Below are 24792 nucleotides of genomic sequence, written 5' to 3'. Positions count from 1 at the left end.
GCGACACGCACACCGCGCCGCGACGGTCGCCGGTAGCGCTGGCGCTGGCGCTGCCTCGGCCTTGTCGTACGCTTCGGCGCCCGGCTTGGGCTCTGGTGTAGCAGGCGCTTGCCCGCCACTCCCAACCTCCCCACTCCCTACTCCGCCTCCACCTTCGCCCTCGGCGTCAGGCTCAGCGTCGTCTGCGTCATGCCACCCTTCCTCCCCTGCGCCGGCTCGGCCTTGACCTTCTTCGCCCTGGCCTTCGGCGCAGCCTTTGCAGGCTTGCCGCCTCGCGCAAACACGCCCCACGCACCGTACACAGCCGCCCACACCTTCTTGACCCCAGTGCCGACGTTGGCGGCGGCCACGGCGTCGGCGTCGAGCCAGGCTGCGCGGTCCGAGCGCGGGGCGGGTAGCGCGTCCGCCAGCACGACGTGCTGCACGTGGTACGTCATGTTGATGTGGCTGAAGATGTGGGGCACGGCGCCGTGCGCGCTGTGCTCGGCGACTTCCACTGGCCCGAGGAGTGCCTCCAGCGTCGACAGCGACGCAGCCAGCTTGTCCTGCTCTGCACTGCCCACAGGCGTCGTCGGCGGCTCGTACAGCCCCGCGAGCAGACCTGTCGTCAGCCCAACCCCAACCCCGCCCGACTCACCCTTCTCGGGCCGCTTGGTAAACAGCCACTTGGACCCCGCGGCGCCCCGCCACTCGGTGACGCACACCACCTCGTCCTCGACGCGGCTCGCCTTCTTCTCCTTCTTCATCGGGAACACGGTCACGCTGGGTATTGTGTCCGTGTCGCCCGCCGCAGGGATCGGCGCACACAGGTCGCACGCGGGGCCAGTGGGCGGAGGCGGGGGCGCGCTCAGCTCGGCTGACGCCTTGCACACCGCCTTGAGTGGACACGCGCCGCAGTCTGGAGAGGCAGGCTTGCACACCGTCGCCCCGAGCTCCATGAGCGCCTGATTCCAGTCGCCTGCGATGCCGCGCCCCTGCCCGCGTGGCAAGGCGTCGACAAGCTCCGTCGCCGCGTCCCAGAGGAAGCGTATTGTCGCCGGCGCAGTCTGCGGCGCGTGCACGGCCAGCAGGCGCGTCAACACGCGGTGGATGTTGCCATCGACCTGGCGTCAGCGGGCTCATAGCAGGTGGCCCTCACGATTGGCGTGCGCACACCATACGCCATCGAGCAGATCGCGCCGGCCGTGTACCGCCCCACGCCGGGGATCTGCTTCTCCAGCACGTCTGGGTCGTCTGGCAGCCTGCCCCCAAACTCCTTCTTCTTCGCGGCGACAGTCTTTGCGCCGTCCAGCAGCGACCTCGCGCGGCGGTAGTACCCCAGTCCTCGCCACGCCGCGTTCACCTCCTCAACGTCGGCCTGCGCCAGGTCCGCGATCGTTGGCCAACGCGCGATCCACCGCTCCCAGTATCCTATGACGGTGGCCACCTGTGTCTGCTGGAGCATGACCTCGGATACCCAGATCTGGGGCGACGTCAGTCACCTTCCCCCCGCGCCACCCACCTCGTACGCGCGCTGTCCCTTCTCCTCTATGCTCAGTGCCGGGTCGTATCGTTTCCGCCACGGCATGCCGCGCGCCTCACGCACGCCCTCGAACCAATCCAGCAGCGCGTCCTGTGCTCCCGCGGCATCCGAGGTCGAGTGGTACGCCCGCCCGTGGGGCCGGTGGACGCTCGCGCCGAGGTCTTCAATGTCGACAACCTCGGCCTTGGCCTTGCCTTTTGCCGGCGCACGCTTCCGCTTCGCGCCACGGGCCACGTCTGACTCGGGCTCGGACACGGGCTCGGGCTCGGGCTCGGACGAGCTCGCGCCGCTTGGGTCGAACGCCTCGGACTCGTCGTCAGACACGACAAAGACCGAAGCGTTGTCGTCGGATGATGCCGAGGCCGATGACGCTGCTGGCTTCCTCCGTGCAGCCTTTCGCGTCGGGGCCGCTTGCCGTGCCCGTGTTGCCGCCGCTCGCACGGCGCGTGTCATTGTTGATGAGGTGTGAAGGTCGTCGACTGTCCAATCTCGTCGCTGACATTGGACGCGTCAAAGTCAAAGACCATACTGGCGCGTAATGACGGAACCAAACAAGTCAGTCACCCAGGGGTGATTTGATCACGTGACGTGGTGTCACGCGTCGACCACGTGATGGGTGCCTCTAAACAGGGCCGCTGAATAAAGAATGCTCTTAAATTTGATCTAATTTTGATCTGCATAATCTGGCGATCTGGCGACATGTGCTGTAAATGTCCGTGGCCTCGGAGGTACATGGGAGGGAGGCTGTTGGAATCTGGCGCGGGAAGGAATAGGATGTTGCGTGCGATTCGGACGAGGGGAGTATGGCGAGAGTGACATGAAGGCAGGGCACATGGTGGCGCTCGAGGATGCACATTGCGGGAACTGGAACTGCATGGGCGCATGGGCCAACCTGGCTGGCTGGCCACAGTCGAACGGGATAGCGGGCGCGCCGCGGGGGAAGGCAAAGGGAGGCATTTGGCCAGCTGACAGGGTGTTTTGGTGGGCATTAGAGTTGCTTGGCGCGCGGGCTGGCGGGCTCGAGGGCGCGCGCGGGTGAGGGCAGCGCCGTCGGAACAGGCACAAGTCCAACAAGGACTGACAGAGTGAAGGATGCATCTGGCCAGCAGCAGTGAGTGACTGGGATGAGTGCCTTGCTGCCTGCTGCCTGCATGCATGTCGGCATCCCACCCAGCACGCACACGCACTACGCACTAGACTATTGTGCTGCACGCTGTGGCGAGTGAGCGCGAGCGGCCAAAGCGCAAATCCGACAAAGAGCGGCAGATTGACCCATCACACTTTGAATCGACAATCACTGCTACTACTATTGCAACCTTCCTTCCCCTCCTCCACCACCACCACAACCGACTGCACATCCTCCCATCTCCCAGTCACCTTCCCCCACCCCGTTACGACCTGCGCATTTCTAGAAACGCCACGCAACGACACCCCAGGCAGTCACGAAGACTTGTTGGAACAAGAGGGTGACCCCCCCGCCCCGCAGTGACGCCAGACGCCACGATTTCAGACCACGCGCCGACACCTCTGGCGACTTGGCGCTAGCTAGCTGCCTAGCTAGTAGCACTCGACCCGACACACGTTTAGACTGTGCAACTGGGCGACTCTCGACCGTCTTGCCGCATCCATCTCGTCGTCGTGTGCCCCCATCGCCAAGAACGACCCCGCACCACACACACACAGATTGTCAACAGCCGAGGCCCCTTGCAGCGCAAGGTACACACGACTCGCCTTGGAGCCCAATCTCCCCCACCCCGCCTTTGCGCAAACGCCGCCGCGCGCGCTGCGACGCGGTTTCCACGCACGGGGTCACCCCCCCGCTCGCTCTTGCCTTGGTTTCATTGTCCGCCCGTGGCCTTGACTGCTAAGAGCTAGATCACAGTGTTGGCTTGTGAGTGCCGAGACGGCGTGCCGAAGCGCATGACACCGAGCGTGACTAGCCATGGCCGGCGACGCCGCCGCCGCCGCCGCCCCGCCGCCGCTGACACTGACGCGCCTTCGTCTAGCTGCTGCGTGACTCTCTGACTGGGCCGATTGCGCGACACACTGCCCATCTCACAACGGCGCGTTCTGGCCAAAGCCTAGCTCGTCGCACACGCGTGTATACAACGCCCCCACCTTTGACCTGTTCGGGACGACTGACCCATCGACGACCCCAGCAGTCAAGCACATACCGCTCCCCCCCCCCCCCTTCCTGCCAGCTTGGTTCTGCGCCACCGCAGCATCCCCTTTGTTGCGACCGCCCAACTCACCGCCAAACGCTGTCCCTCTCTCTCGCGTTTACTCGACGTCGCTCGCCATCTCCCCCCTTGTCGCACTCGTGCGCCGCAGGCCGGCTCAAGACGACGTGTTGAGAAGAATAAAAAAATCGACGCCCAGTAAATACACACCATGGGCATCGAAGCAGCTCCTGCTGCGGTCCAAAAGGATGCCGTGGATGACGACGCCATGCTTCTCCAGTCGGTGAGGATGAAGATGTCGTCGCATGATCTTGAAGCGATGCGTCGCGCAAGGTGGACAATGATCGAGGGCTCGGATGGTGCTCCGTCCCAGCTCTACTCGCAACCCCCAGCCGCCAAGTCGGGTCCCCGGAGATCAAGCTTGAACAATGAACTGGAAATGGCGACAGAACCACCGCGTATCAAGTCGACAAGTGCTGCCCCAAGGGTGCGAGGGGGCCAGCCCCAGACCGCACCTTCTAGCACCACCAACGGAGCGGTGCGTGCAGAGCTTGCTCTCGGATCTTGGACTAACGTCGACTGCAGCCATCCTCGCCCCCCTTCAAGCCAGACTACGTCATTGCAGTCGTCGGACACGATGGAGTCGGAAAGTCGACCGTCATCAGGCGGGCAATCAAGTCGTACAATGTCTCCACGCCAGTTACAACGACCACCCATGATGGACATACCAGTGCGTGTCACCGTGCGCCACGGTCACGACCCTGACTGACATACCCCAGTCACCTCGTCTTATGCCCAGATCAAGGCCGGAGGCAAGTTGACCCACGACTGTGCTGTCGAGTTTGTCGAGGTCAACCTTCGCGCCCTGGACCTCTCTGGGGTCGCCAAGGTTTGGCCCGCACAGATGCAGTCGGTGTCTGGTGCGATCTTGTGCTATGATGCCGACCGGCGTGATACTCTGCGCGGATTGTCCGAAGCGCTGCGTGAGTACCTTGGATCCTTGATGCTTGGGCCACCACTTCGGGGCGCGTCGCTCACACGAGCCAAACAGACCAACTCTGCCCGGCTCTTCCCATCGTGCTGTTTGCGTGCAAGTCGGACCCAGGTAAAAAGACAGAGGTCGATGCCCAGGTCGGCGACTCTATCGGTCACCCATACAACGTTGGTTTAATCGAAGTCACAACAGCAACAACCCAAGGCAAGCACAAGATGCGAACAGGCCTCCGCTGGCTGCTCTACCGCCTGGAAGAACGCCAACGTGAGTGGCGTTCTGTTGCCACCCTGTAACCGCTGACAAATTTATAGGCCGAGAGGCGCGCCGCGCAGCAGGTCGTACTTCACCTGACGGAGCCAAGTCGCCATCATCACCGAGACCTCCTTCCGGACTGACGTCGTCCGGACTGACCAGTGATGAGAGGGCAATCCTGCGAGCCAAGAGCCGCCGCGGGGGGCGCGAGCGCCGTACTGAGAGTATCGACGGCTATTCGGACACACACTCAAGCTCATCCAGTCTCGGCTGGATGATCAAGAACGGACTCGGCAGCTCGGCAACGTCAACAGAAGAGTCGCACGAGAGCACGCCGACGGTTGACGGAGAGAAGAGCGCTGGGCCAGAGATCACAACTCCATCCCAGTCCCAGTCTCAGCCATCAACCACCGGCGAGCCGCCAGAGCTCTACACCACGCTCGAGGAGTTGATGAACCGTCTCTTCACTGCCATTGTCTCGACAGAGAGTGAGTTGTGGCTCCGGGAGCAGAGCTGACGCCGCCCAGACGACGCCTTTGTCCAAGCCTTCTTCATGACGTACAGACGCTTCTGCCAGCCCCGAGACCTTATGAAGGAATTCCATGACCGCTTCATCGAGGTCGAGCAATACGCCGTCTCGCGCGACATCCGGCTATGGGCGCTCATGAAGTGAGCTTTTTGACTCGAAAACACGGTTCGATGCTCACGCCTCCAGGCTCGCTGGTGCCTTGGTAACTTGGACCACTAGGTACCCCGGCGACCTTGCAGACAGCGAGGTTCAAGCGCGTTTCCGCAAGACGCTCGGTCTCTTACTCAAGCACACCTTCCTTGCGCACATCACAGCGGATCTTGTCAACGTGGAGCAGATGTTTGAAAGCACTGTCGACCTTGACGACTCGTGGTCATTCATCACGCCCACTGTCATTGAAGACATCAAGGAGGCGCCGCTCGATTCTAGCAATTCTGCAGTCGAGATTGTGCTGGACAAGGACGATGAGGCCGACTCGACTACGCCCGTCAGCAAGAAGGCGCCATCGTCTCGCACCATGTCCACGACCAGCTTGAGCATTGATGCCGACCCGTATGCGCCACGCAAAACTGCGTCGACGACCGACTCGAGCTCTGACATTTCGCGGTCGATCGCGTCCATCAACTCTGGCGACGAGTCTGGGCACCAGCGATGGAATGCCGCCGTTCAGACGATCCTGTCGATGGACGCGCATGTCTTTGCCCTCGAGTTGACGCGGATGCAGTGGGAGCTGTTCTCTGCGATTCGCCCCCGCGACATTTTCCGCCACGACTTTGGCAAGGAGCGCGGTGACCCTGTGGGACTGTCCATCGCATTCTTCAACCACGTCTCGCGGTGGGTGTCGACGATGATGATGGCGCCCTCCAAACCCAAGCACCGCGCCAAGGTGTACGAGGCATTTGTGCGCATCTCGCACCAGCTGCGCCGGCTCAACAACTACGACACGCTCTGCGCTGTGCTCGCCGGCTTGCGGGAGACGTCGGTTCACCGACTGAGCCACACCCACAACCTCATCCGCCTCGACGCGACGCTGCAGCGCGAGTTCCAGAGTCACCTCAAGCTCATGGACCCTCGTGGAGGCTACGTTCACTACCGCCGTGCGCTCCAGGCGGACAGCACGTACGGCCACGCCGCGATCCCCCTGTTGACGACGGTGCTTGGTCTTGTGAGCCGTCTGCAAGCTGGCCGGCCAGAGGATGTCCGCGCGGATGGCCTGATCCAGTGGGACAAGTTTGCACGCTTTGGACAGATTCTCTCGGTCATTCCCGAGTTTCAGTCTCGCGGTGCGATGGTGCCGGGCAGCGTGACGCCAGCATTCCGGCGGTTGATTGAAGACACGCCTATCATTGGCAACGAGGACGTGAGTTTTGCGACTGTTTGTGGGAACGGGCGCTGACGGCAACCCAGGCACTGTATGAGCGCAGCCGGTTGATTGAGCCTGGAGGATCACACGGGGGTGGCATGCTGCGCAAGCTGGCGAGCTTGGCTCTGTAGTGGGGTGTGGGCGGGGAAGGGCGTGGGCGACGAGGCGAGGCGAGGCGTGGCGAGGCGACTGAAGGGCGTAGAGCAAAGGAAGAAGGAACGGCAGATATTGATTTTTGGGCTTTGTTGCATCCATAATGTACTAGAAACAACGTTACTCTCACCCTGCATTGTAATGTATACCAGTGGCTTGTGTGAGTGGGTGAGTGGTGGCTGCGAGACTTGTGCGGTGGAGGTGGAACTGATTGTCACTAGCCCACGTGTAGCGAGTCACGTGGTCGCTGCTGAGTGAATTGTGCGGTGCGGTGTCTTTGCCTGGATAAATTCGGGATTGTTGACCGTCAGTCAGGCACATCGTATTAAGGTGGGGTGGGTGAGAGTTTTGTGCGGTGGGCGGGGAGTCGTCGGCGCGATGGGCGGGCGGGCGGGCGGCAGGGGAGGAGGGGGGTAACGGCGACAGGGCGCGCGGCATGCCACGACAAAGTTGCTTGGCGACAGGCCTAGAGCCAGGCGAGCGACACCCGCCCCTCGGGCCACCCGCCCGCCCGCGCAGCCCGGCGCTAGTCTAGTCTACGTCACGAGAGCGAAAATGCCTCACTCTCACCAAAGAGTTTGCCTCCCTCCGTCGACTGTTCCTTCCCCCCTCGCCTCCCCCCACATCCCGAGATATAACACGAGCAGCGTCGATCTTTTTCCACTTTATCACCAACAAGAAGAACAACAACCATGGCGTCTAACAAGTAAGCATTGGCCCGCTGCTGCCGCTGACGAGCAGCTCGTGCGGGTGAGTAGAGAGCGATGGGGAGGGAAGGTGGCCTTGCTCGGGGTGGGAGGCGCCTTCCTCGCGGCCACCCATCCCGAGCAGCGAGCCCTCGACTCGCCAAGGAGCCCAGCGACTGACCACACCAGCTGCAAGTCGACCCCCAAGACCGCCTGTGTCTGCCCCAAGGGCCAGTGCAAGTGAGTCACCTCGTGCCCCGGCCCGGCCGTGCACCCGCTCACCCCACTCTCAGCTGCGCCAAGTCCTCCTCCTCCTCATGCGGCTGCAACGCCGCGACGGGCAAGTGCGTCTGCCCGTCCGGCTGGTGCTGCTGCGCGCCCGGCACCTGCCAGTGCGCCAACTGCCCCGCCAAGGCTAGCGCGAGCTGCCAGTGCAAGAGCGGCGGCAGCTGCTCGTGCGCGTCCGGCTCGTGCAAGTGCGGCGCGGCCTCGAGCTGCCAGTGCAAGTCGGGCGGCGCGTGCTCGTGCGCGTCTGGCTCGTGCAAGTGCGGCTCGTCGTCGAGCTGCTCCTGCTCCACCGGCGGCGCCTGCGTCTGCGACTCGGGCTCGTGCAAGTGCGCAAACTGCCCGTACAAGGGCGCCTGCGCCTGCAACCCCTCGACCGGCAAGTGCGACTGCAAGACGGCGGGCAAGTGCTCGTGTGCGCCCGGCAGCTGCCAGTGCGCCAACTGCCCCGCCAAGCAGGCTTGCGCCTGCAACCCGTCGACTGGCAAGTGCGACTGCCGCACCGCCGGAACCTGCTCGTGCGCCCCCGGCAGCTGCCAATGCGCCAACTGCCCCGCCAAGTCGGGCTGCCAGTGCAAGAGCGGAGGTAGCTGCCAGTGTGCCGGCGCGTGCAAGTGTGGCCAGGCTTCGCAGGCTTCGGCCTCGTCGTCGTCGTGCTGTGGTGGCGCCGCCACGTCGTCGTCCTCGGCCGCGTGCGCCTGCAACCCCTCAACTGGCAAGTGCGACTGCCGCACCGCTGGCAAGTGCACCTGCGCTCCCGGCTCGTGCCAGTGCACCAACTGCCCCGCCAAGCAGGCCTGCGCCTGCAACCCCTCGACTGGCAAGTGCGACTGCCGTACCGCCGGCACGTGCTCGTGTGCGCCTGGCAGCTGCCAGTGCGCCAACTGCCCCGCCAAGTCGAGCTGCTCGTGCAAGTCTGGTGGCAGCTGCTCGTGCGCCGCTGGCTCTTGCAAGTGTGGCTCGTCGTCGTCGGGCTGCAAGTGAGTCGAGTCGCAAACCGAGTCGCCACTTGTCCGCTAACCGGCCCAGCTGCAGCTCGACCTCGGTCTGCTCTTGCGAGAAGGGCTCGTGCAAGTGCAGCCCCTGCAACGCCGAGTACACCACCTGCGGGTGAGTATGCCGTGTGTCGCAGCTGGATCACCACTCACACACGCAGCTGTGGCGGCAACGGCGGCGCCTGCACCTGCGCCCAGGGCAAGTGCGTCTGCGCCTCGTGCCCCAAGTCTGTCGTCCGCAACGACTGTGCGTGCAAGGCTACGTGCACGTGTGCCCCCGGCACCGAGTGCGGCCCGGGCAAGTGCGGCTGCGCGACGTGCCCCAAGCCCGCGGCGGCGGCTTCGGGCTCTGGATGCAAGTGAGTGTTGGCGTGGTTGCGGGGCATCGACGAGCCGTGGCCAGGGCTAATCGGCATAGCTGCGGCGCGAGCTGCCAGTGCTCTCCGTGCCAGTGCGGCCAGTAGGCGAGGTGTGGGCGTGCGCGAGCACGTCGAGCTGGACGAGTCGGAGAAGGATGCCCCGTGGAGCCGAGCCGAGTCGAGTTTTGAGGAGCAGTGATTGACCTAGAGCAGAGGTCGGTTGTGAAGGAGTCGACTTGTGCAGCGATAACTGTACTTTGTAGCAAAGATATTCATGTGACGCAGTCGTCTATAAGAGGGGTGGGTGACTGGGGCCGCCGACCGCGCGGGTCGTGCGGGGGTGGGAACGAGGTCATGGGGTGTGTGTGTTCTGCGCGCTCGAAGCACAGGCCACGCGAGAGAAGCGTCGTGGCGCGTGGCAGCGTGGCGGCGTAGCCGGCGTAGCTGAGGCGCAGCCAACCGGCATGCAGGCAACAAGCAACAGAGCCGGACGCCGCGATCCAGTCGTAGACGAGTCGATCCCACGCCAGCCGTCCCCTCCGCCCCGCACAAGCTCAGCCGGGCCTCTGGATCCGCATCCCCTCCCTACGCCGCCGCAGCGGGTGGGTGGGTACAGCGCGCCAGTCGGAATCGAGCTGGGCTATCCTCGGTGTGGTGTAATCATTGCTTGTGGGGAGTCCAAAGGGGAGGCGGGTAGGTGGAGGGCAGGGGGGAGGAGTAGAGGGTAGAGGGTAGAGGACGGGGGGATTGCTCGGGGGGGGGGGGGGGGAGGGGGGAAGGGAGAAGAGGTGGTAGGGTGGAGACAAGGGGCCGGCGCGTCGTCGACGTCCAAGGGGGCTCGTTCAGCTCGGTGGCTTGCCATGCCGGCTGAGGAACACTGAGTTGGCGTCAGTCGGCGGGAGGGACGGCCGCGCGTCGAGGAAACTGGCCAGCTGTCGGCGCGCGTCAGGTGGATCAGCACGGCGTCGGCGTCGGCGTCGGCATCAGCATCAGCACGTCACCAAGTTAGCATGCCTAGTGGGCGCGTTCGCGTGCGGTTGCGCTTGCTTGCTGTCGACGAAGAGAGGAGAGAGAGGAGAAGATGGATGGGAGCGAGCGAGCGAGATGCTTTGCTTTGCTTTCGCTTTGCGCGGCGCACGGATACGCGGCGATCTCCGCTTTGGCGACGCGACCGGTGATCGAACTGGCCTGGTCGTCGTTAGAGCTGCGCCGAGCACGGCGAGCAGGCCGCCGGGCAGCGCGAGGCAGCTGTGTCGCGTGTCCACGACGGGCGGCTCGCCGCTCGCCGCTCCGCACCGCGTCCCCGCCACTGCCCAGCTCTCAAGGACAACCCACGCCGGCCAGGCCTTGCTCGCACCGGTGCAGCGCCACTCCACAACATTGGCACACTGCATACATCTACAACTAGAGCTTGGCATCCGTCGCGTCCTTGCGGATGCGCACGACCGCCTTGCCCCACGTCTTGCGCTTCTCAATGTCAACGAGACCACGGGGCACGCTCTGAAGGCCCTCGTAGAGCGGGTCAAAGACCTGGGGCACGAGGTCGCCGTTGCGGATGTGCTCGAGGACGAGCTGGATGACCTCGACGTAGCGTCCGGGGTCCTTCTTTGCCGTCGCGCCCCAGTGCAGCCCGACGACGGCGACGTTTTTGAGCAGGAGGAGGTTGGCGGGGACCTGGGGGCGGCGTTAGCCGCCACAAAGCTCACCTCGACCTACCTTCTCGATGGCGCCAGCGGCAAAGCCGACGACGACGAGCCGCGCGTTCCAGTTGACGCACTTGAGCGACGGGACGAGCATGCCGACCGGGTCGTAGACGACGTCGACGCCCGCGCCGCCCGTAATCTTGAGCACCTCCTTCTGCCACCCCTCCTTGCCGTAGTCGACGGTCGCGTCGGCGCCGCCGCGCTCGACGGCGATCTTGAGCTTCTCGGCCGAGCCGGCGGCCGCGATGACCTTGCACCCGAGCATCTTTGCGATCTGCACGGCGGCGAGGCCGACGCCGCCGGCCGCGGCGAGGACGAGCACCCACTCGCCGGGCTGCGCGTTGGCGCGGCCCACGAGGCCTTCGTACGAGGTGGGGTAGGTGCTGGCGCGTCAGCGGGGGGATCGCTGTGCATGGGTGGGGGAGTGGAGCTCCTCAAGGCGCCATGTACGAGCCGCGCGGCCCACGCCTCGCGGGTCACCCCTCGGATCACGCCTCGGACCACGCCCCGCTCGCTCGCCGCTGCGCGGCTCGCTCGCGACACTCACAGGTACACGCCCGTCGCCTGCTCGAGGCTAATGTTCTCCGGCACCGGCAGCAGCTGGATGGGGTCGACGGCCACCTGCTCGGCGTACGCGCCCTGCGTGTACCCGAGCACCCGGTCGCCCGGCTTGAACGGCGACGTCTCGGGAATGGGCGAGTTTGCGCTGATGCGGCCCGCGATCTCGGCGCCGAGGACGAACGGGAAGGGCGGTTGGCCTGCGCTCGTCAGCGCCTACTCTGCCACCCGAGTCACGCTCGCAGGCTCGCCACAGCTCGCACGCCCCACTCACTCTGGTACTTGCCCTGCGCCTGCAGGATGTCGAAAAAGTTGAGGCCGGCCGCGTAGATGTCCACGAGCACCTGGCCCTTCTTGGGCTCTGGGGCTGGGATGTTGGAGCTGCTGTCAGCTGTCAGGCGTGGGCGGCTGGCTCACATCTCGAGCTGGCTCGGGTGCTGGTACTTTGTGATCTGGATGGCCTTCATGTTGCTAGCTGCAAGTTGTGGAGAGGGGAGCAATGCAGCACGCAAGATATACTCGAGTGGAGTTGTGGGGTCGTCGCCGCCGGCGGTAGGCCGGCTAACTGCTCACCGACCGGCCAGCGACGCCCCCCCGCCCAGTGACGGACTTGGGCGCCTGGCCCCGCGCGCCACACCCCGCCCACACCCTACTTCATCACCGGCGCCCGCGTCACTAATCTTATGTCACAATACAACCCATCCAGCTCCTATTACCTCACACCATACTCCCCTCGCCTCTGCCGAACCCCCCCCTCCCCCCCAACTCTCATGCACTGACTGCATCAACTACTGATAACACAATCACAATACGTCTCTGCTACCAAACATAACATTGTTCAAGGCACTACACTACGACCGCACCGTAGTGGCCGTCGGCAGCACCAACGTCGGGAACGCCGCGCCAGGCTTCTTTTGCCGGCGGCTAAGTAGCGTCGCGTTGTTGATGTCGAGCTCAAACACATTCTTCGACCCCCGTCCACGGTCACGCGTGCCCGCACGTCCATCGTACAACACTGATTCAGCCTCGCGCCTGTTCGCGCCGCCGCGGCCCACATAGTGCGTCACAACGGGGTCCTTGACGCCCGCCGCAGCATTCGCAGCCGCCTTGGCGCGGTGCTGGTCAATCTGGCGCGCCACAGCCTCGCCGTGTCGTCGCTTGGCCTCTTCCAGCTGCACCTGGGCGTCCTCCTCCTCGTCGTCCTCGTTGAGCGCGTTGAGGAAACCGCTGCCGCCGGCAGCATTGTATGCTCGCCGCCTGGCACCCTCCTCCTCCATGCGGTGGACGGCGTAGGTAATGTCGAACGCCTCCTTGAGCTGGCCCACGCCTGGCGAACGGCCCTCGCGGTTGCCCGCGCGTATGGACGCCATGAGCGGAGAGTCGGTGGGCGCGGCAGCATGAGGACGGCTCGTCGTCGAAGGAGCCGGAGGGCCCTGCTTGATCCAAGGGTGGGCAAGGAACTCGTCGATCGTGTATCGCTGAGCCGGGTCGACGCAAAGCAGATGCGTAATCAGGTCCTTTGCCGACGCCGAAATGTCGTCCCACCAGGGGCTGAGGAACGTGTAGTAGCCGCGCGCCACCTTCTCGGTCAGAACATTGATGCTCTCGTCGTAGAATGCTGCAATGTCAGTGGTGCCCGCGTTCAGAAACACTCACGAGGGAAGCCACAAAGAAGCGTGTACAGGACACACCCAAGAGCCCACATGTCGACAGACTTGCTATATCTCTCGTCCTTGACAATCTCTGGGGCCGTGTATCCGACCGTGCCACACGGCGTCATGGTCTGCTCGTCCCAGACAATCTTGGACAGGCCAAAGTCGGCAATCTTGACCTTGCCGATGCCGCCGCCGCCGACTCCCTGGGTAAACTCTCCCTCGTCCTCCTTCTCCTCATCGTACGGGCGATGAATGGGATGCTTGGACGGGACGACTGGGATGCGCTCGAAGAGGAGGTTCTCGGGCTTGATGTCGCGGTGGACAACGCCGCACACCTCGTGCAGGTAACGAATGCCCTCGGCGACCTGGAGGATGACGTGACGGGACAGCTCCTCGGAGAAGTAGGTGAGCTTGACAATCTGGTGGAACAGTTCGCCTCCTTCGAGAACTGATAGATCAGTACAAGCCAAACGTACTGCAACTCACGCTCCAGGATCAAGAAGTAGTGCTCCTCGCTCTCGAAGAAGCCCAGCAGCTTGACAATGCTGTCGTGGTCGATGCCGCGCATGATCTGGACCTCCTTGAGGATATTGGCGCGCTGGAAGGTTAGTACCGCGCTCTGTCCACCGATGGCCGTGCCACCCTACTCACCTCGGTGACACGCGGGCGCTTCTTGAAGTTCTGGTTGAGGTGCCTGTTGCCGTTCTGAGTCGAATTCAACTCGTACTTGCGGACAACCTTGATGGCGACCTTCTTGCCACTGCGGTTGTCGATCGCCTTGTACACGTTTGAGAATGCACCATCACCCATCTTCTCAATCAACGTGTAGTCATCGAGGCCCTGCACAGTCAGCACGGACCACAGGGTGGTCACATACCTCATACTTCGGCATCTTCTCGCCCTGTGCCTTCTCCTCTGCGACAATCTTCTCGGCCTCCTCACGATAGTTTGGCTGCTGAGCGACCGCAGCACTCTTCTCAGGCTTGGAAGCTGCGGCTGGAGCTTGCGATGCCGGGGGCTGCGAGGAGGAAGCCTGGGTGGGAGGGGCGGGTGCTGGCTGTGCCTCGGCGGCTGGCGGCTGCTCCTTTGCAGCACGGCGCTCACGCTCAGCGTGGGCCTGCTTGCCATGCCGGAGGATCTCTGCGATGGTTAGGGGTGCTCTTGCGAGGGCCATTGGCGGTGAGGTGTGTTGAGATGTGGGCGTGGGATCCGATGACAAAGACAGGAACGACCACACCACGGCAGCGTTTGCAGCCGCACAAGAGGGGGGTTGGGGGTTGGGAATCAATCCACGCGGTTCAAAGGAAAGCAAGCCACTTCAAGAATTGGGAACGGGCACCAAACGAGTTCTTTGGGCGCCAGGAGCCGCATGCACGCCACCTACTCGGCCAGCTACGCCGCGTCTACGGCCCAATATCAACGGGATTGAGACGGGTACCATGACGCAATGAGCGCCGTAGACCAAGGGGGGCGTTGCCGCGTCGTCACTTGTGAGAGTGGGCCTCTGTGGGCATTTTGACGACGCGCGCGCACGCCACCAGGAAGAAGACGGAAAGGGTTGTGGATGCTATGGCTTGCTGCTCACGCTTGAAACTGGACAACATTGGGTCTTGATCCGCGATGTGGATGGTCTCTAGCTTCTTGAGGGCGGCTCTAAAGTCTTGGCGGCGGGTGCGCGGTGAGCGGCCAGTGGTGACAAAGGTGGTGGTGGGAGGGGTGCTCTTCGAGTCTTTGGTCGCCGTCGTGTGGTGCGATGCGTTGACGGATGCGGTGTAGGGCTTTGCGATGCCTACGGGTTTGGGCTGAAAGTGGAGCTGCTGATAATGCAGGGCCGTCTTTTCGCCGTGCTTCTGGCTGTGGTAGTGATGGATCGGAGAGGGTGAGTTGCGGCGGTTTGTGATGGCCGATGGGATGCTGCTGGTCTTTGGTGCGGGTGCGGATGCGGATGACGATGCAGAGGAGACGGATGTCCTGGCCGTTGCTGTTGGCGATGACGGCAACGAGGAGAGGGCCGAAAGGCTCAACTTTGTGCTGGCCGGGGACGATGGGGAGGGGGAGGGGGAGGTGGGAGAGAGCGATTCGACAATGTCTGCGAGTGGGATAATGCTGCTCTGGGTGTCGCCGCCGTCGTCGTCGTCGTCTTCGTGTGTGGATTGGGAGGATTCAAGATTGTCGAGTGAAGGAATCGAACGTGGAGGTTGATGTGGGAGGATGAGGGAAGGCAGGGTGTGATGTAGCTGCTGGTGCTGCTTCTGCTTTTGGCCTGTAGGCGGCGAAGGCGAGTTTGCAGTGATGGACTGTATGACGGCAACAGTTACACAGGGGGGGGGCAAACGACGTCGATTTAAGGGGGGGCCACGGCGGCGCACGCACAGTGGTGGGCTAGGGCTCGGACAACGAGTCGCAGCGGCGAGGGAGGGAGATTGTCGAGATGCAAGTGCAGCGAGTGCAGCACCTAGCTGGACAGGTATGTACAAGGTTCGAGGCGAGGTGGGGGCCGTCGATGAGGCAGAGGCGGCGGGCGAGATTAACAAAAGGGTAATTGTCGGCGATTGTATGGCGCCTTGGCGAGGTGGAGTGGTTGTGGGTGGGGCGGGGTCGGATCGGGTAGGTCGGATTCGACAGACAAACGGCTCAAGATGGCACCTAGTACCTCGTTTGAGCAGTCAGCAGCGAGTGCAGCGAGTGCAGCGGGGGAGGGGGAGGGGGAAGGGGAAGCGGCCAGCGCGACGAGGACGACGAGCAAGGCGTGACGGGCCTTCAAGTCTGTCAAGGCGGTATCCGAGGGCCAGCGGCGGGTGGTCGAGATTATCGCTGTGGTTGTTCTGGCCTGACGTCGTCGACAGATAGCAACGCAATCGTGGCGGGGAGGGTTTGGCGAGTTTGGGGTGTTGAAGATGGTGTCGTCGAGGACGAGGAGGTGAGCAGACGGGTGGTACGGCAAGAGATATGAAGAGGACGCAAACGACGCAAGCGATGACAAAGATGCATGGCTCGCTGGGAGGAGCACCTGCTGCACCAGCTACAACAGCAGCACCACCACGACCAGCTAGACGCCGCAACTGACGCGCTGGTGGGGACGAGGGTGGTCGTGGTGACGATGATGATGTCAGTGGTTTGGTTTGCTGGGCCGGGGAGGGGGGGTGAGTGGGAAGGAGGGAGGCAGCGCCAGCCAGCCAGCGAGCACTGACGACCGTCGACCCGCCCGCCCGCCAAGCCCCACCCGACAGTGACCAACCGACTGGGCCAGGCCGGGCCATGGCACCTCCCCCCTCCCCCCTTCCCCCTCCCTCCCACCTCCCACACGCCGCGAATACAAATCATGGCTCGGGATCGCACATTGCGCTAGCAGGCCGTCGTGCCGCGTGCCGGCTCACACTCGTCATATGCTAGCGTGGTAGCTTGCTACATACCCAGCCAGCAGCAGCGAGCAAGCAACCCAGCCAGCGCTCGCGACCACGACCACGCCGAGCTCGGCGCACCGACAGCAGTGCTCTGCCACTGATCTGCATCCGAGCTCTCCCCGCCCCTTCTTCCCACCTCACCCCCCCTCCCTCACGAACGCATGCAGCACGCAACACGCCATGACGACCACTCGTCAGCGTGGAGCTGGAGCCACAGCCAGCGCTAGCTGCCCTCGCGCCCCTTGAGCCCATGCATTCGTTGTTGAGGGCCAACCCCCTCCCCCGCCCAAACCGATTTGTTCACTTGCCCCAGATTGATTTGTAGAGCGTGCTCGCGGATTGCCATTCCGCCACGCCGAGTCGCCAATAATGCTTGGCGCGGCGCGCTCATGTGCTGCGCGCATGTGGGACGCGCTGGCGCTGCGCTGCCCTTGTCGTTGGAGCGCCGCCGAACAAACGAAGGAGCAGACTGCGGAAGCGGCGTTTGGCCGTTGGACCAGCCCTGACGTCACTGTTTGGCCCGATTTAGCACCCTGCACCAAACGCGTCATCGACCACCCACACGACGATTGAACGCCGCACCACGTATAGCACCACCACACACCACATGCTGCTCTCCTCCAAACCAATACTTGTACATTGCCACAGATCAGACCAAAGGTACGGGCTACAGGTTACGTTGCTCCACATTACGACACACCACACTCCTGTCCCAGGGCTCGCTCGGATACAGTAGACGATGCACTCATGCGACTGCTGCTGCAAAGGCAAAACACTTCTCTATCGCGGCGCCGCGTGATCATGCGCGCCCCGATGGCCATACGCCCGTGACGGTGACAACCCCCGTGCCGCCGGAGCTTCGTGTCCGCCGGCCGCCGCTCCATTGGGAGTATGCAAGTACGGCCGCCAGTCACCCTGTCGGCCGTAATCGACTGGGCGAGGTGGTGCCCCAGAGTGCACGTGGATAGGAGCACCTGGAGGGTGCGCAGACCCGTTAGGGGGGAACACGCCGAGCGCCGGCATTCCGGCAGGATCCCAGTGCGGTCCACCTCGCGCGGCCGGAGGCGCAGAGCCGTGGGGAGGCGGTGGGTAGAAAGCACCTGGAGGAGGAGGACCCTCGCGCTGCTGCCAGTGGCGATTGGGGGGAGCCCCCGATGGAGGGTAACCATACTGGCGCTGGTATCGCTCATCTGGGTGGTCAAACGAAGGCCGCCGCTCAAACGATCGGCCTCGCTCGTACGACCCATGGTGGTCTCGCTCAAACGACCGTCCACGCTCAAATGAGGGATGGCGGTCTTCAAACGATCGGCCACGCTCAAACGACGGTGGGCGGTCCTCGAACGCCGGGCGGCGCGGTTGCTGCTCATAAGAGGGGTAGACTCCTCCAGGTAGAGGCGAGGGGCGGCGCTGCGCTGGGCCATCAAACTCGTCCACGGTGCCATCCGACACGACCGAGGCAGTGTCGAAGGGCTTGGTGTCTTTTGGCGGGTCGTCATTCAGAAGCGCCGAGATGCGCATGCCTCCAGATCTTGACACAGGGGCAGGCGGCGAGGGCACTCGCTGGTGAGGCGGACTAGGAGGGAACACGGCCATACGAGGCTCGGCCGGGAACGAGTCTCGTCGCGGCTCGGGGTACTCGTGCGACGTCCTACGAGCACCAGGAGGGTAGGACTCGTACCCCTGCGGCTGAGGGTATCGAGCGGGGTAGACTGGCTGTGCTTGCTGTTGGGGTGGCTGCGCCGGTGGCTGGTCTGTCGCATTGGCAGGCGCCGCGATGACCGGCTTGGTCTCCCTGGCAGCCTCGACACCGTTGACCTTGACTGGTTGAACACCCACTTGGGTAGACGCCGGCAGAACGATGCCACTGGCTCTCATGGCGTCGACAGTCTGATTGTAGTGGTTTCTGACCTGAATGACCGTCTTGGTGTTCCCAAGCTTGTCGGCAATAGCTCTAAAGTCGGCACCGTGTTCGCGTACCAGCTCGGGGAACTTTTGCTTCTCAGCAACAGACCAGTAGGAGTTGGTAGTCGTGCGTCTGGGCTTGCCGCCTTCACCTGGCGGGGGTGGTGGCGCGTTCGGGTCCAAGGGAGGCGCGTTGGCGTCAACCGGTTCGACAACCTTTTTCCGTCTCGCTCTCTTGACAGGTGGGAGAAGGGGGACAGCGTCGACAACAAGGCCAGTAGCGGGGTCAACAACCTGGGTTGCGGCACTTGAATCCGTCGTCGTGACAGGCACAGGCGCCGGGGGGGCTTCACTGACGGCCGCTGGCGCAGTGACAGGCTGCACAATAGGAGGCTGGGGAACCGGCGCCACTACCTCGGCAACCTCTGGTGGGGCATTCTCCACAACGTCCTTGGTGACTCGAGGTCGCTTGCTCCCCTTGGCTCGTGTCTTGTCACCACGCGACTTGGTCTTGCTGGCAGTTGACGGCGCCTCCGATTCGGCTCTTGATTGTGTCGCGCTCTCAACGTCGGGTTCGCCCTCCGGCCTTCGCTTGCGGGCGGGAGTATCAGCCCCAGGAGTTGCGGGCATGTCGGAGCCTTGGCGAGCCCGCTTGTTACGACCACCTCCACCCTCCCGCGTGGCAGTAGTCGACGTCGAGCCCTCGCGGTCACGTCCGCGGTTGCCCTTTGGAGTGGGGGTTGACTGCTTGTTGCGCTCGAGATCGGCCATGAGTGCAGAGCTCTTCTTCTTAGCAACCGCAGATCTTCTGGCCTTGTTGGCACCACGTCTCGTAGCCAAAAGATTCTTGTAGTCGTTGTCGTACTTTGTCCGGTAGTAGTAGAGAACACAGTCGCCAGCACTCTTGTTGGGCAGGCCTTCGGCAATCTTTCCAAACTGCTTTGGCCACATGAGGTATCGCTTGAGGAACTTGTCGCGCTCCTCGTCCGTCCAGATGGCTTCAGCGTTGCCGGAAAAGTTGTAAAAGGCCAATGGGTCGTCGATGCGATTGTTCTCGTCTTCATACCGGAAGTCGCGCTCCTTATCAAGGATCATGTCGGGGATCGTGGCCGCCGTCTTGGTGGCGCGGTGCGTCGGGTCCTTGGCCGCACTGTCGGCAAGACCGGCCAGGATGGCTTGGTACTCGGCCTCGGTAGCAACCGCATCGCCGACACCACGGCGTCGGTTGGAGCGACCACTGTACGAGGGCTCTTCTGCGATTGGCGTCGCTGGAACAACACCTGGGGTGGGTGGAGGGAGAACGCTGCCCGGGACAGCATACAGGTCGGCTGGGGGTGGTCCTCGCTTCTCCATCGTCTTATCGAGCAGTTCGCGGTGCTCAGTCCAAAGCTGGTCAAGCTCGAGGTACTCCTCTCTAAGATAGGTGATCTTTTCCTCGAGTTCATGGTTCTCACGAACAACCACCCTCGCCACAATAGTAGCAGTCGGTGCTTGCTCAGCGGCCATCGGTCGCACAATGTCGGCGATGAGCTGGTCCGCATGGAAGTTGCCAACCTTGGGGACCCGCGAGCTCTCTGTCGGCGCTGCCTCCTGGTTCCAGGACAGAATATCCTCGACCGTCTTGTCACAGCTCGCAGGTTTGCCGAGTGCCGCCTTGACACCAGCGACGAGGACCGCTTCACGCTCGTCGACTTCCATACCATCGACCTCCTCTTCGCCGTCAGGAGCATCCGAAGGCGGAGGCATGGCGTCGTCACCATCGCCTTCCCGCGGAGTTGGCGGTGCATCCGGGGTCGCACGAGCGGAATCCGACTTGAGCTTGGTGCTGAGTCGCTGTCGTGTTGGCCTCGTGCGAGTAGGGCGGTCAACTGTGCGCCGCTCCCGAAGAACCGTGCTAACGGGCGACTGCGGGGAGAGAGCTGGGGAGTCGTCGAACGAAACAGGGCGTTCCGAGTCGAGGTTGACACCGTTGTCGACAGAGGGTTTCCGGCTCGCGGCCGCTTCAGGTTCCGTTACAGCGGGCACAACAACAGCGTTGGTCTCGCCCAAGTCGACAGTAGGTGCTGGCGGTAGTTCGGTGGTCTCTTCCGCCATCACCACATCCTCGACAGGTTGGGCTCCGGTATCGACCTTTGCGGCACTCTCAGCGGTTGGGAGGGGCGCGATGGGCACGGCGTCGGCGTCGGCATCGGCCATCTCCACATCATTGTCGACGTCAACCTTGGGCTCGGCTGCTGATGGTTCTGGAACGGCTTCTGATGGAGCGACAGCAGGTTCAGCGATAGGCTCAGGAGCCGCCTCCTCGATCTTTGGTGCAGCGGCAGTTGCGGTAGGTTCGGGGACCGCAGACTTCTCTGCTGGAACGGGAACTGCCTGCTCAGTGGTAGTAACAGTGAGCTCCTCGGATGGGTCGACAGAAATCGGTTCGGCAGCCACCACGGGCTCTTCTACGAGCTTGGATGAATCGACAGGCTCGCGTGATTCGGTGGGCTGGGGAGATTCGACAGGTTTTTCCTCAGCAGCTGGTTCGAGTTCCTTGACCTCCGGTTCAACCTTCGCCTCGACTGGCTCCGGCGTCGGTGGCCGCACAGCAGCGGACTCTGCCACGGGCTCTGGCTCTGGTGTTGGTTGGCGCTCGGTCGCGGACAAGGGGTGAACGATTGGTTCCTCCGATGCTTCTGCGGCAGAAGCCTCCGGTGCAGAAGCCTCGGGTGCAGGCGGAGAGTTGGGTTCTTTCGCGGGTTCCGACTGCGGCTCAGTCGGAACGTCTTGAACAACCACATTCGACGCATTCGCTGCCAGATCACTTTGAACAAGCTCCTGCATGGGTTTGCTGTCGTCTTGAGCGTCGGCAGCGTTTGGTCCTTGCACGGCTTTGGCAGATTTATCGTCCTCGACAGGGGCGGTCGCAGCGGCCGGAGGATCCTCCACAGGCGCCGTCTTCTCCTCGTCGCCAATACTGAGCCCAAGAGCTCCAGTCAGGGCGGATGCCGGCAAGGATTGTTCTGCCGATGTTGGCCCATTCGTCAATGGGCTGGAGGTTTGAGGCTCGTCGTCTTGAGCCCGAGCTGTTGCAGAATCATCCGCTGGTGCGTGGCGGTCCCCATCGGTGCGACTCTCGCTCGCTTCGCTGCGAGGTATTGACGGCTTACGGTCTTGCTCGTCTCTGCCCTGGAATCGGCTGTCTGGGAAGCCAGTTGGGGGAGTGCGAGTACGTGACGCTGGTGAACGAGGACGTGATGCGGATGCTACTGAATCGGTCGCGGGTGAGTATGGACGAGAGGACCGAGCATCGTTGGGGCCAGCCGAGCCGCCGCGACGAGATTGAACAGGTGATGAAGTTGCCCTTCCACGGCGGGAGCCCCATCCGTCGTCCATTGGGCGGCCACTGAACAGTGGTGGTGATGGGCTCCGTTGTCGGGAACCGGGCCGAGGTCTGCCAGGACCCCACTCTCTTCGAGGAGGCCCCCATTCCCTTTCGCGATCACGTTCACGGTCACGACCAGGCGAGGGCCATCGGCGATCTCTATCTCTGTCGCGGTCACGATCTCGGTCACGGAGCTCACGCTCGCGGAGTTCGCGTTCGCGCAGGTCGCGGTCTCGTTCACGATCGCGATCCCGGTCACGGTCGCGTCCATCTGGTGGAGGCCAACGAAGATGGCGAACAGGAGATAGAACCTCTCCTTCTTCCAGGTCGCTAGCGTTCTGGCCGGGGCTGCGTCGAGCAGGAAGAGCAGTCGGGTCGGCAGATGGCGACGTCGATCCTCGCATCGAGCGAGGGGCACGAGGTGGTGACCTGGCTGCCATTGTCGAGGGGCCAGGACCTGGAACAGGACGCCCTTCCTCCCGTGATGGAGGGCCACGGTGGCCATTCCCTCTCCATCCTGGAGGCGGCGGTGGAGAAATCGGCCTCCCTCGATCTCTTGGTGGCAACGGGCTCAGTCGAGGGGAGCGTGGTCCGCTGCAACGGTTAGAACACGAAACTGGTACGGAACCCCACCTCCAGTCATCGCGGTCACGGTAGCGGTCATTGTCTCGAAAGCGTCGGTCATCGCGTTCCCAGTCACGATCAAAGGGAGGGCGGTCTCGGGGCGGAGGGCCGCGACCTGGTGGGCCGGGTGGTGGTCCACGTCGGTCAAACCCCCATTCACGGTCGCGTTCCCGGTCCCAATCGCGATCACGATCCCTCTCCCAGTCGCGGTCGCGGTCAAAGTCTCGGTCGCGGTCTCGTCGCGGTGGCGATGGGCTCCGAGGTCGTCCATTGGGCCCGGATGGACGGAACGAGCCACGGGGCTGACGGGGTGGCCACGGTCGTCCATGGGCCTTTAAATGGTCGAGATGGTCGGGGCAGGGGTCGAGATGAATGATACGAGGGGTAAGAGGGCGCGTCGTATGAGGATGGGATTGATACGGCGGTCATGGATGGGGTTGACAAAGCGGTCGTGTCAGCACAATGGCACCCGAATCCGTCTCCGCGCCCATCTCGTGTCTCACACTCACTTCTGGAGGCCAAAATCCCGGTCCGCCGCGGTTGTCGCGTGGGTCACGATCACGGTCGCGGTCGCGAGGCCCATGGGCGGGGACGGCCTCTACTTCGCGTGCGCGCGCGGCGCTGCCGCTGCCGGTCTCGAGTGTGGCCGCCGCTGCAGGTTTTAACGGCAAATGCGGCGGGGGCTGGCGGCCTTGCGGCCCCTGCGGCATCATGAGAGCGTGGTGGGCAGTATGCGCAGTCTGTCGACGGCGCTAGAGGTTGGTGCAGACAGTGTGAAGAGTTGGATGTCGGATTGTGGGTGGTAAGGTGGAATCGGTGGGGATGGGACGGAGGGTATCAAGTGACTGTCGATGGCGGCAAAGGCGTGGGTCACAATGTTCAAGTTGTAGGAGTCTCGAAGTGTCGACGTGTTTTGAAAGAGGATGCTGTTGGTTGTGCGCTGGAAAGGACGGTGTAGAGGTGTATTACTATAATCGAGAGTGGTTGAAGGTGGTGGTGGGGGTGAAGGTGAAAAGTGATACTAGGCAGAGACGAGCATTGAAGGAACGAGTAGAGAGAGAGGAGAGAGAGTGTCGACTGGCAGGCAAGAGGGAGGGAGGAAGGCAGCCAGAGACGGTAGACTTGGGACCACGTCCTAACTAGCCTGGATTAGGCATTTGACCGCAACTTGCAAAACCAAAACAAGTTGAACGACGACGACGATGAACAACCATTAGCGGGATCAAATGTACCATGTTGTGGTAGTCGAGTCGCGCCGACTGGCAGCCAGGGTGGATCGATCGGGTTTCCGCTGCAGGCAGCGCGCGCGGGCACAGAGGCAAACAAGACCTACGACCCCCTTGTCCCTCCAGGGCAGAGTGGGTAGCCCCTCTCTGCCGTCGTGCCCTTCTCAGCCATGCGAAAATTTGATCCCGCCAATGGAAACTTGGGTGTGGCGCAGAGCCAGCGAATTTGCCACCCAACTCGTCGAAAAACCCGGCATACCGCAAGAGGCAGGCCAGCAGCAGCAGGACACAGACAAGCAAGCCGACAGCAGACCAGCAGGCCATCTGTCTCGTTGGGGGGGGGGGGGGTACAACAACAGCCTGGCATGAATCAGCGACTTTTGCACTGCACTCTTCCCAACCCAGCAGCATTAACTCACAATGTCTGACGCTCAAGCTCTCTTCATGGGTCTCGTACACACTGTGCAGGCAAGCACGGCCCCGGCCTTGTCGTGCCTCGACTCACACAACCTCCAGGGCGTGGGCGAGAGCGCCTTTGCCATCGTGTCGTCGGCATGGGGCGTCGTCTACACATTTGTCCATGGCCTCGTCGTCCTCTTCTGGGACATTCTCGAGAGCTTTGCCGCCTTCCTTGGCGCGTCGGTCAACTTTGTCATCTGTGAGGCCTCCGGCTTGGCCCTGTTGTCGACCACGACCGCTGACGCCGCCACAGCCAACATCGTCTTGCTGATCGTGCTTGCTGTCGGCTTTGTCGTGTACCGCAGCCGTGCTGCAAGCAAGCCTGCAGCTGCAGTGCGTCGCGGTAAGAAAAAGACAGAGTAGAACGGCACCGAGCGCGAGAAAACAAGGTGGGTGGCAAATTGATCGCTGGGTGGAGGTTGGACCGTGAGTGGCGGCGCAGTCGCGTCGATTCGAGTGGGGCACCTGCTGGTTCTTCGCACCCACCGCGCCCCGCCAGATGACGATGAGTCCGTCCTGAGGCGTGTGTGTCGTGTCCGTAGTATTCCGTACACTTGATATGTCGTCTTGTACAAT

The 24792-nt window shown here is 63.0% G+C and overlaps 8 protein-coding genes across 8 annotated transcripts; 3 read left to right on the top strand and 5 right to left on the bottom strand.

Annotated features, from left to right (window-relative positions):
- Positions 1-137: 137 nt before the first annotated feature.
- On the bottom strand, positions 138-1975 carry Q8F55_001371 (uncharacterized protein; the record flags this gene model as incomplete). Its single annotated transcript, XM_069349996.1, has 3 exons — positions 138-1103; positions 1139-1462; positions 1502-1975. The coding sequence occupies 3 exons, from the start codon at positions 1973-1975 to the stop codon at positions 138-140; spliced, it is 1764 nt and encodes a 587-aa protein (XP_069213540.1).
- Positions 1976-3913: 1938 nt separating this feature from the next.
- On the top strand, positions 3914-6971 carry Q8F55_001370 (uncharacterized protein; the record flags this gene model as incomplete). The annotated part of the gene is made up of 8 exons (XM_069349995.1): positions 3914-4240; positions 4288-4432; positions 4482-4685; positions 4754-4960; positions 5008-5436; positions 5476-5617; positions 5664-6837; positions 6885-6971. The coding sequence occupies 8 exons, from the start codon at positions 3914-3916 to the stop codon at positions 6969-6971; spliced, it is 2715 nt and encodes a 904-aa protein (XP_069213539.1).
- A 714-nt stretch (positions 6972-7685) lies between these two features.
- On the top strand, positions 7686-9423 carry Q8F55_001369 (uncharacterized protein; the record flags this gene model as incomplete). The annotated part of the gene is made up of 7 exons (XM_069349994.1): positions 7686-7699; positions 7869-7919; positions 7973-8452; positions 8834-8944; positions 8994-9074; positions 9121-9318; positions 9378-9423. The coding sequence occupies 7 exons, from the start codon at positions 7686-7688 to the stop codon at positions 9421-9423; spliced, it is 981 nt and encodes a 326-aa protein (XP_069213538.1).
- Positions 9424-10722: 1299 nt separating this feature from the next.
- On the bottom strand, positions 10723-12046 carry Q8F55_001368 (uncharacterized protein; the record flags this gene model as incomplete). Its single annotated transcript, XM_069349993.1, has 5 exons — positions 10723-10992; positions 11035-11404; positions 11569-11779; positions 11854-11960; positions 11997-12046. The coding sequence occupies 5 exons, from the start codon at positions 12044-12046 to the stop codon at positions 10723-10725; spliced, it is 1008 nt and encodes a 335-aa protein (XP_069213537.1).
- A 384-nt stretch (positions 12047-12430) lies between these two features.
- Positions 12431-14838, bottom strand: srk1 (MAPK-activated protein kinase Srk1; the record flags this gene model as incomplete). Its single annotated transcript, XM_069349992.1, has 6 exons — positions 12431-13197; positions 13236-13682; positions 13721-13832; positions 13886-14074; positions 14112-14374; positions 14820-14838. The coding sequence occupies 6 exons, from the start codon at positions 14836-14838 to the stop codon at positions 12431-12433; spliced, it is 1797 nt and encodes a 598-aa protein (XP_069213536.1).
- Positions 14839-17418: 2580 nt separating this feature from the next.
- SNT1 (DNA-binding protein snt1) lies at positions 17419-21366 on the bottom strand (the record flags this gene model as incomplete). The annotated part of the gene is made up of 1 exon (XM_069349991.1): positions 17419-21366. One exon carries the CDS (start codon positions 21364-21366, stop codon positions 17419-17421), a length of 3948 nt encoding a protein of 1315 aa, XP_069213535.1.
- Positions 21367-22478: 1112 nt separating this feature from the next.
- Positions 22479-23114, bottom strand: Q8F55_001365 (uncharacterized protein; the record flags this gene model as incomplete). Its single annotated transcript, XM_069349990.1, has 3 exons — positions 22479-22501; positions 22541-22863; positions 23041-23114. The coding sequence occupies 3 exons, from the start codon at positions 23112-23114 to the stop codon at positions 22479-22481; spliced, it is 420 nt and encodes a 139-aa protein (XP_069213534.1).
- A 1063-nt stretch (positions 23115-24177) lies between these two features.
- Positions 24178-24579, top strand: Q8F55_001364 (uncharacterized protein; the record flags this gene model as incomplete). Its single annotated transcript, XM_069349989.1, has 2 exons — positions 24178-24415; positions 24470-24579. The coding sequence occupies 2 exons, from the start codon at positions 24178-24180 to the stop codon at positions 24577-24579; spliced, it is 348 nt and encodes a 115-aa protein (XP_069213533.1).
- Positions 24580-24792: the final 213 nt, after the last annotated feature.

The sequence above is a fragment of the Vanrija albida genome, assembly GCF_041260175.1.
Source record: "Vanrija albida strain AlHP1 chromosome Unknown contig_1, whole genome shotgun sequence".
Classification (NCBI taxonomy): Eukaryota; Fungi; Basidiomycota; class Tremellomycetes; order Trichosporonales; family Trichosporonaceae; genus Vanrija; species Vanrija albida.
The sequence above is the reverse complement of the archived record's forward strand: the minus strand, read 5'-3'. Positions and strand labels throughout refer to the sequence as shown.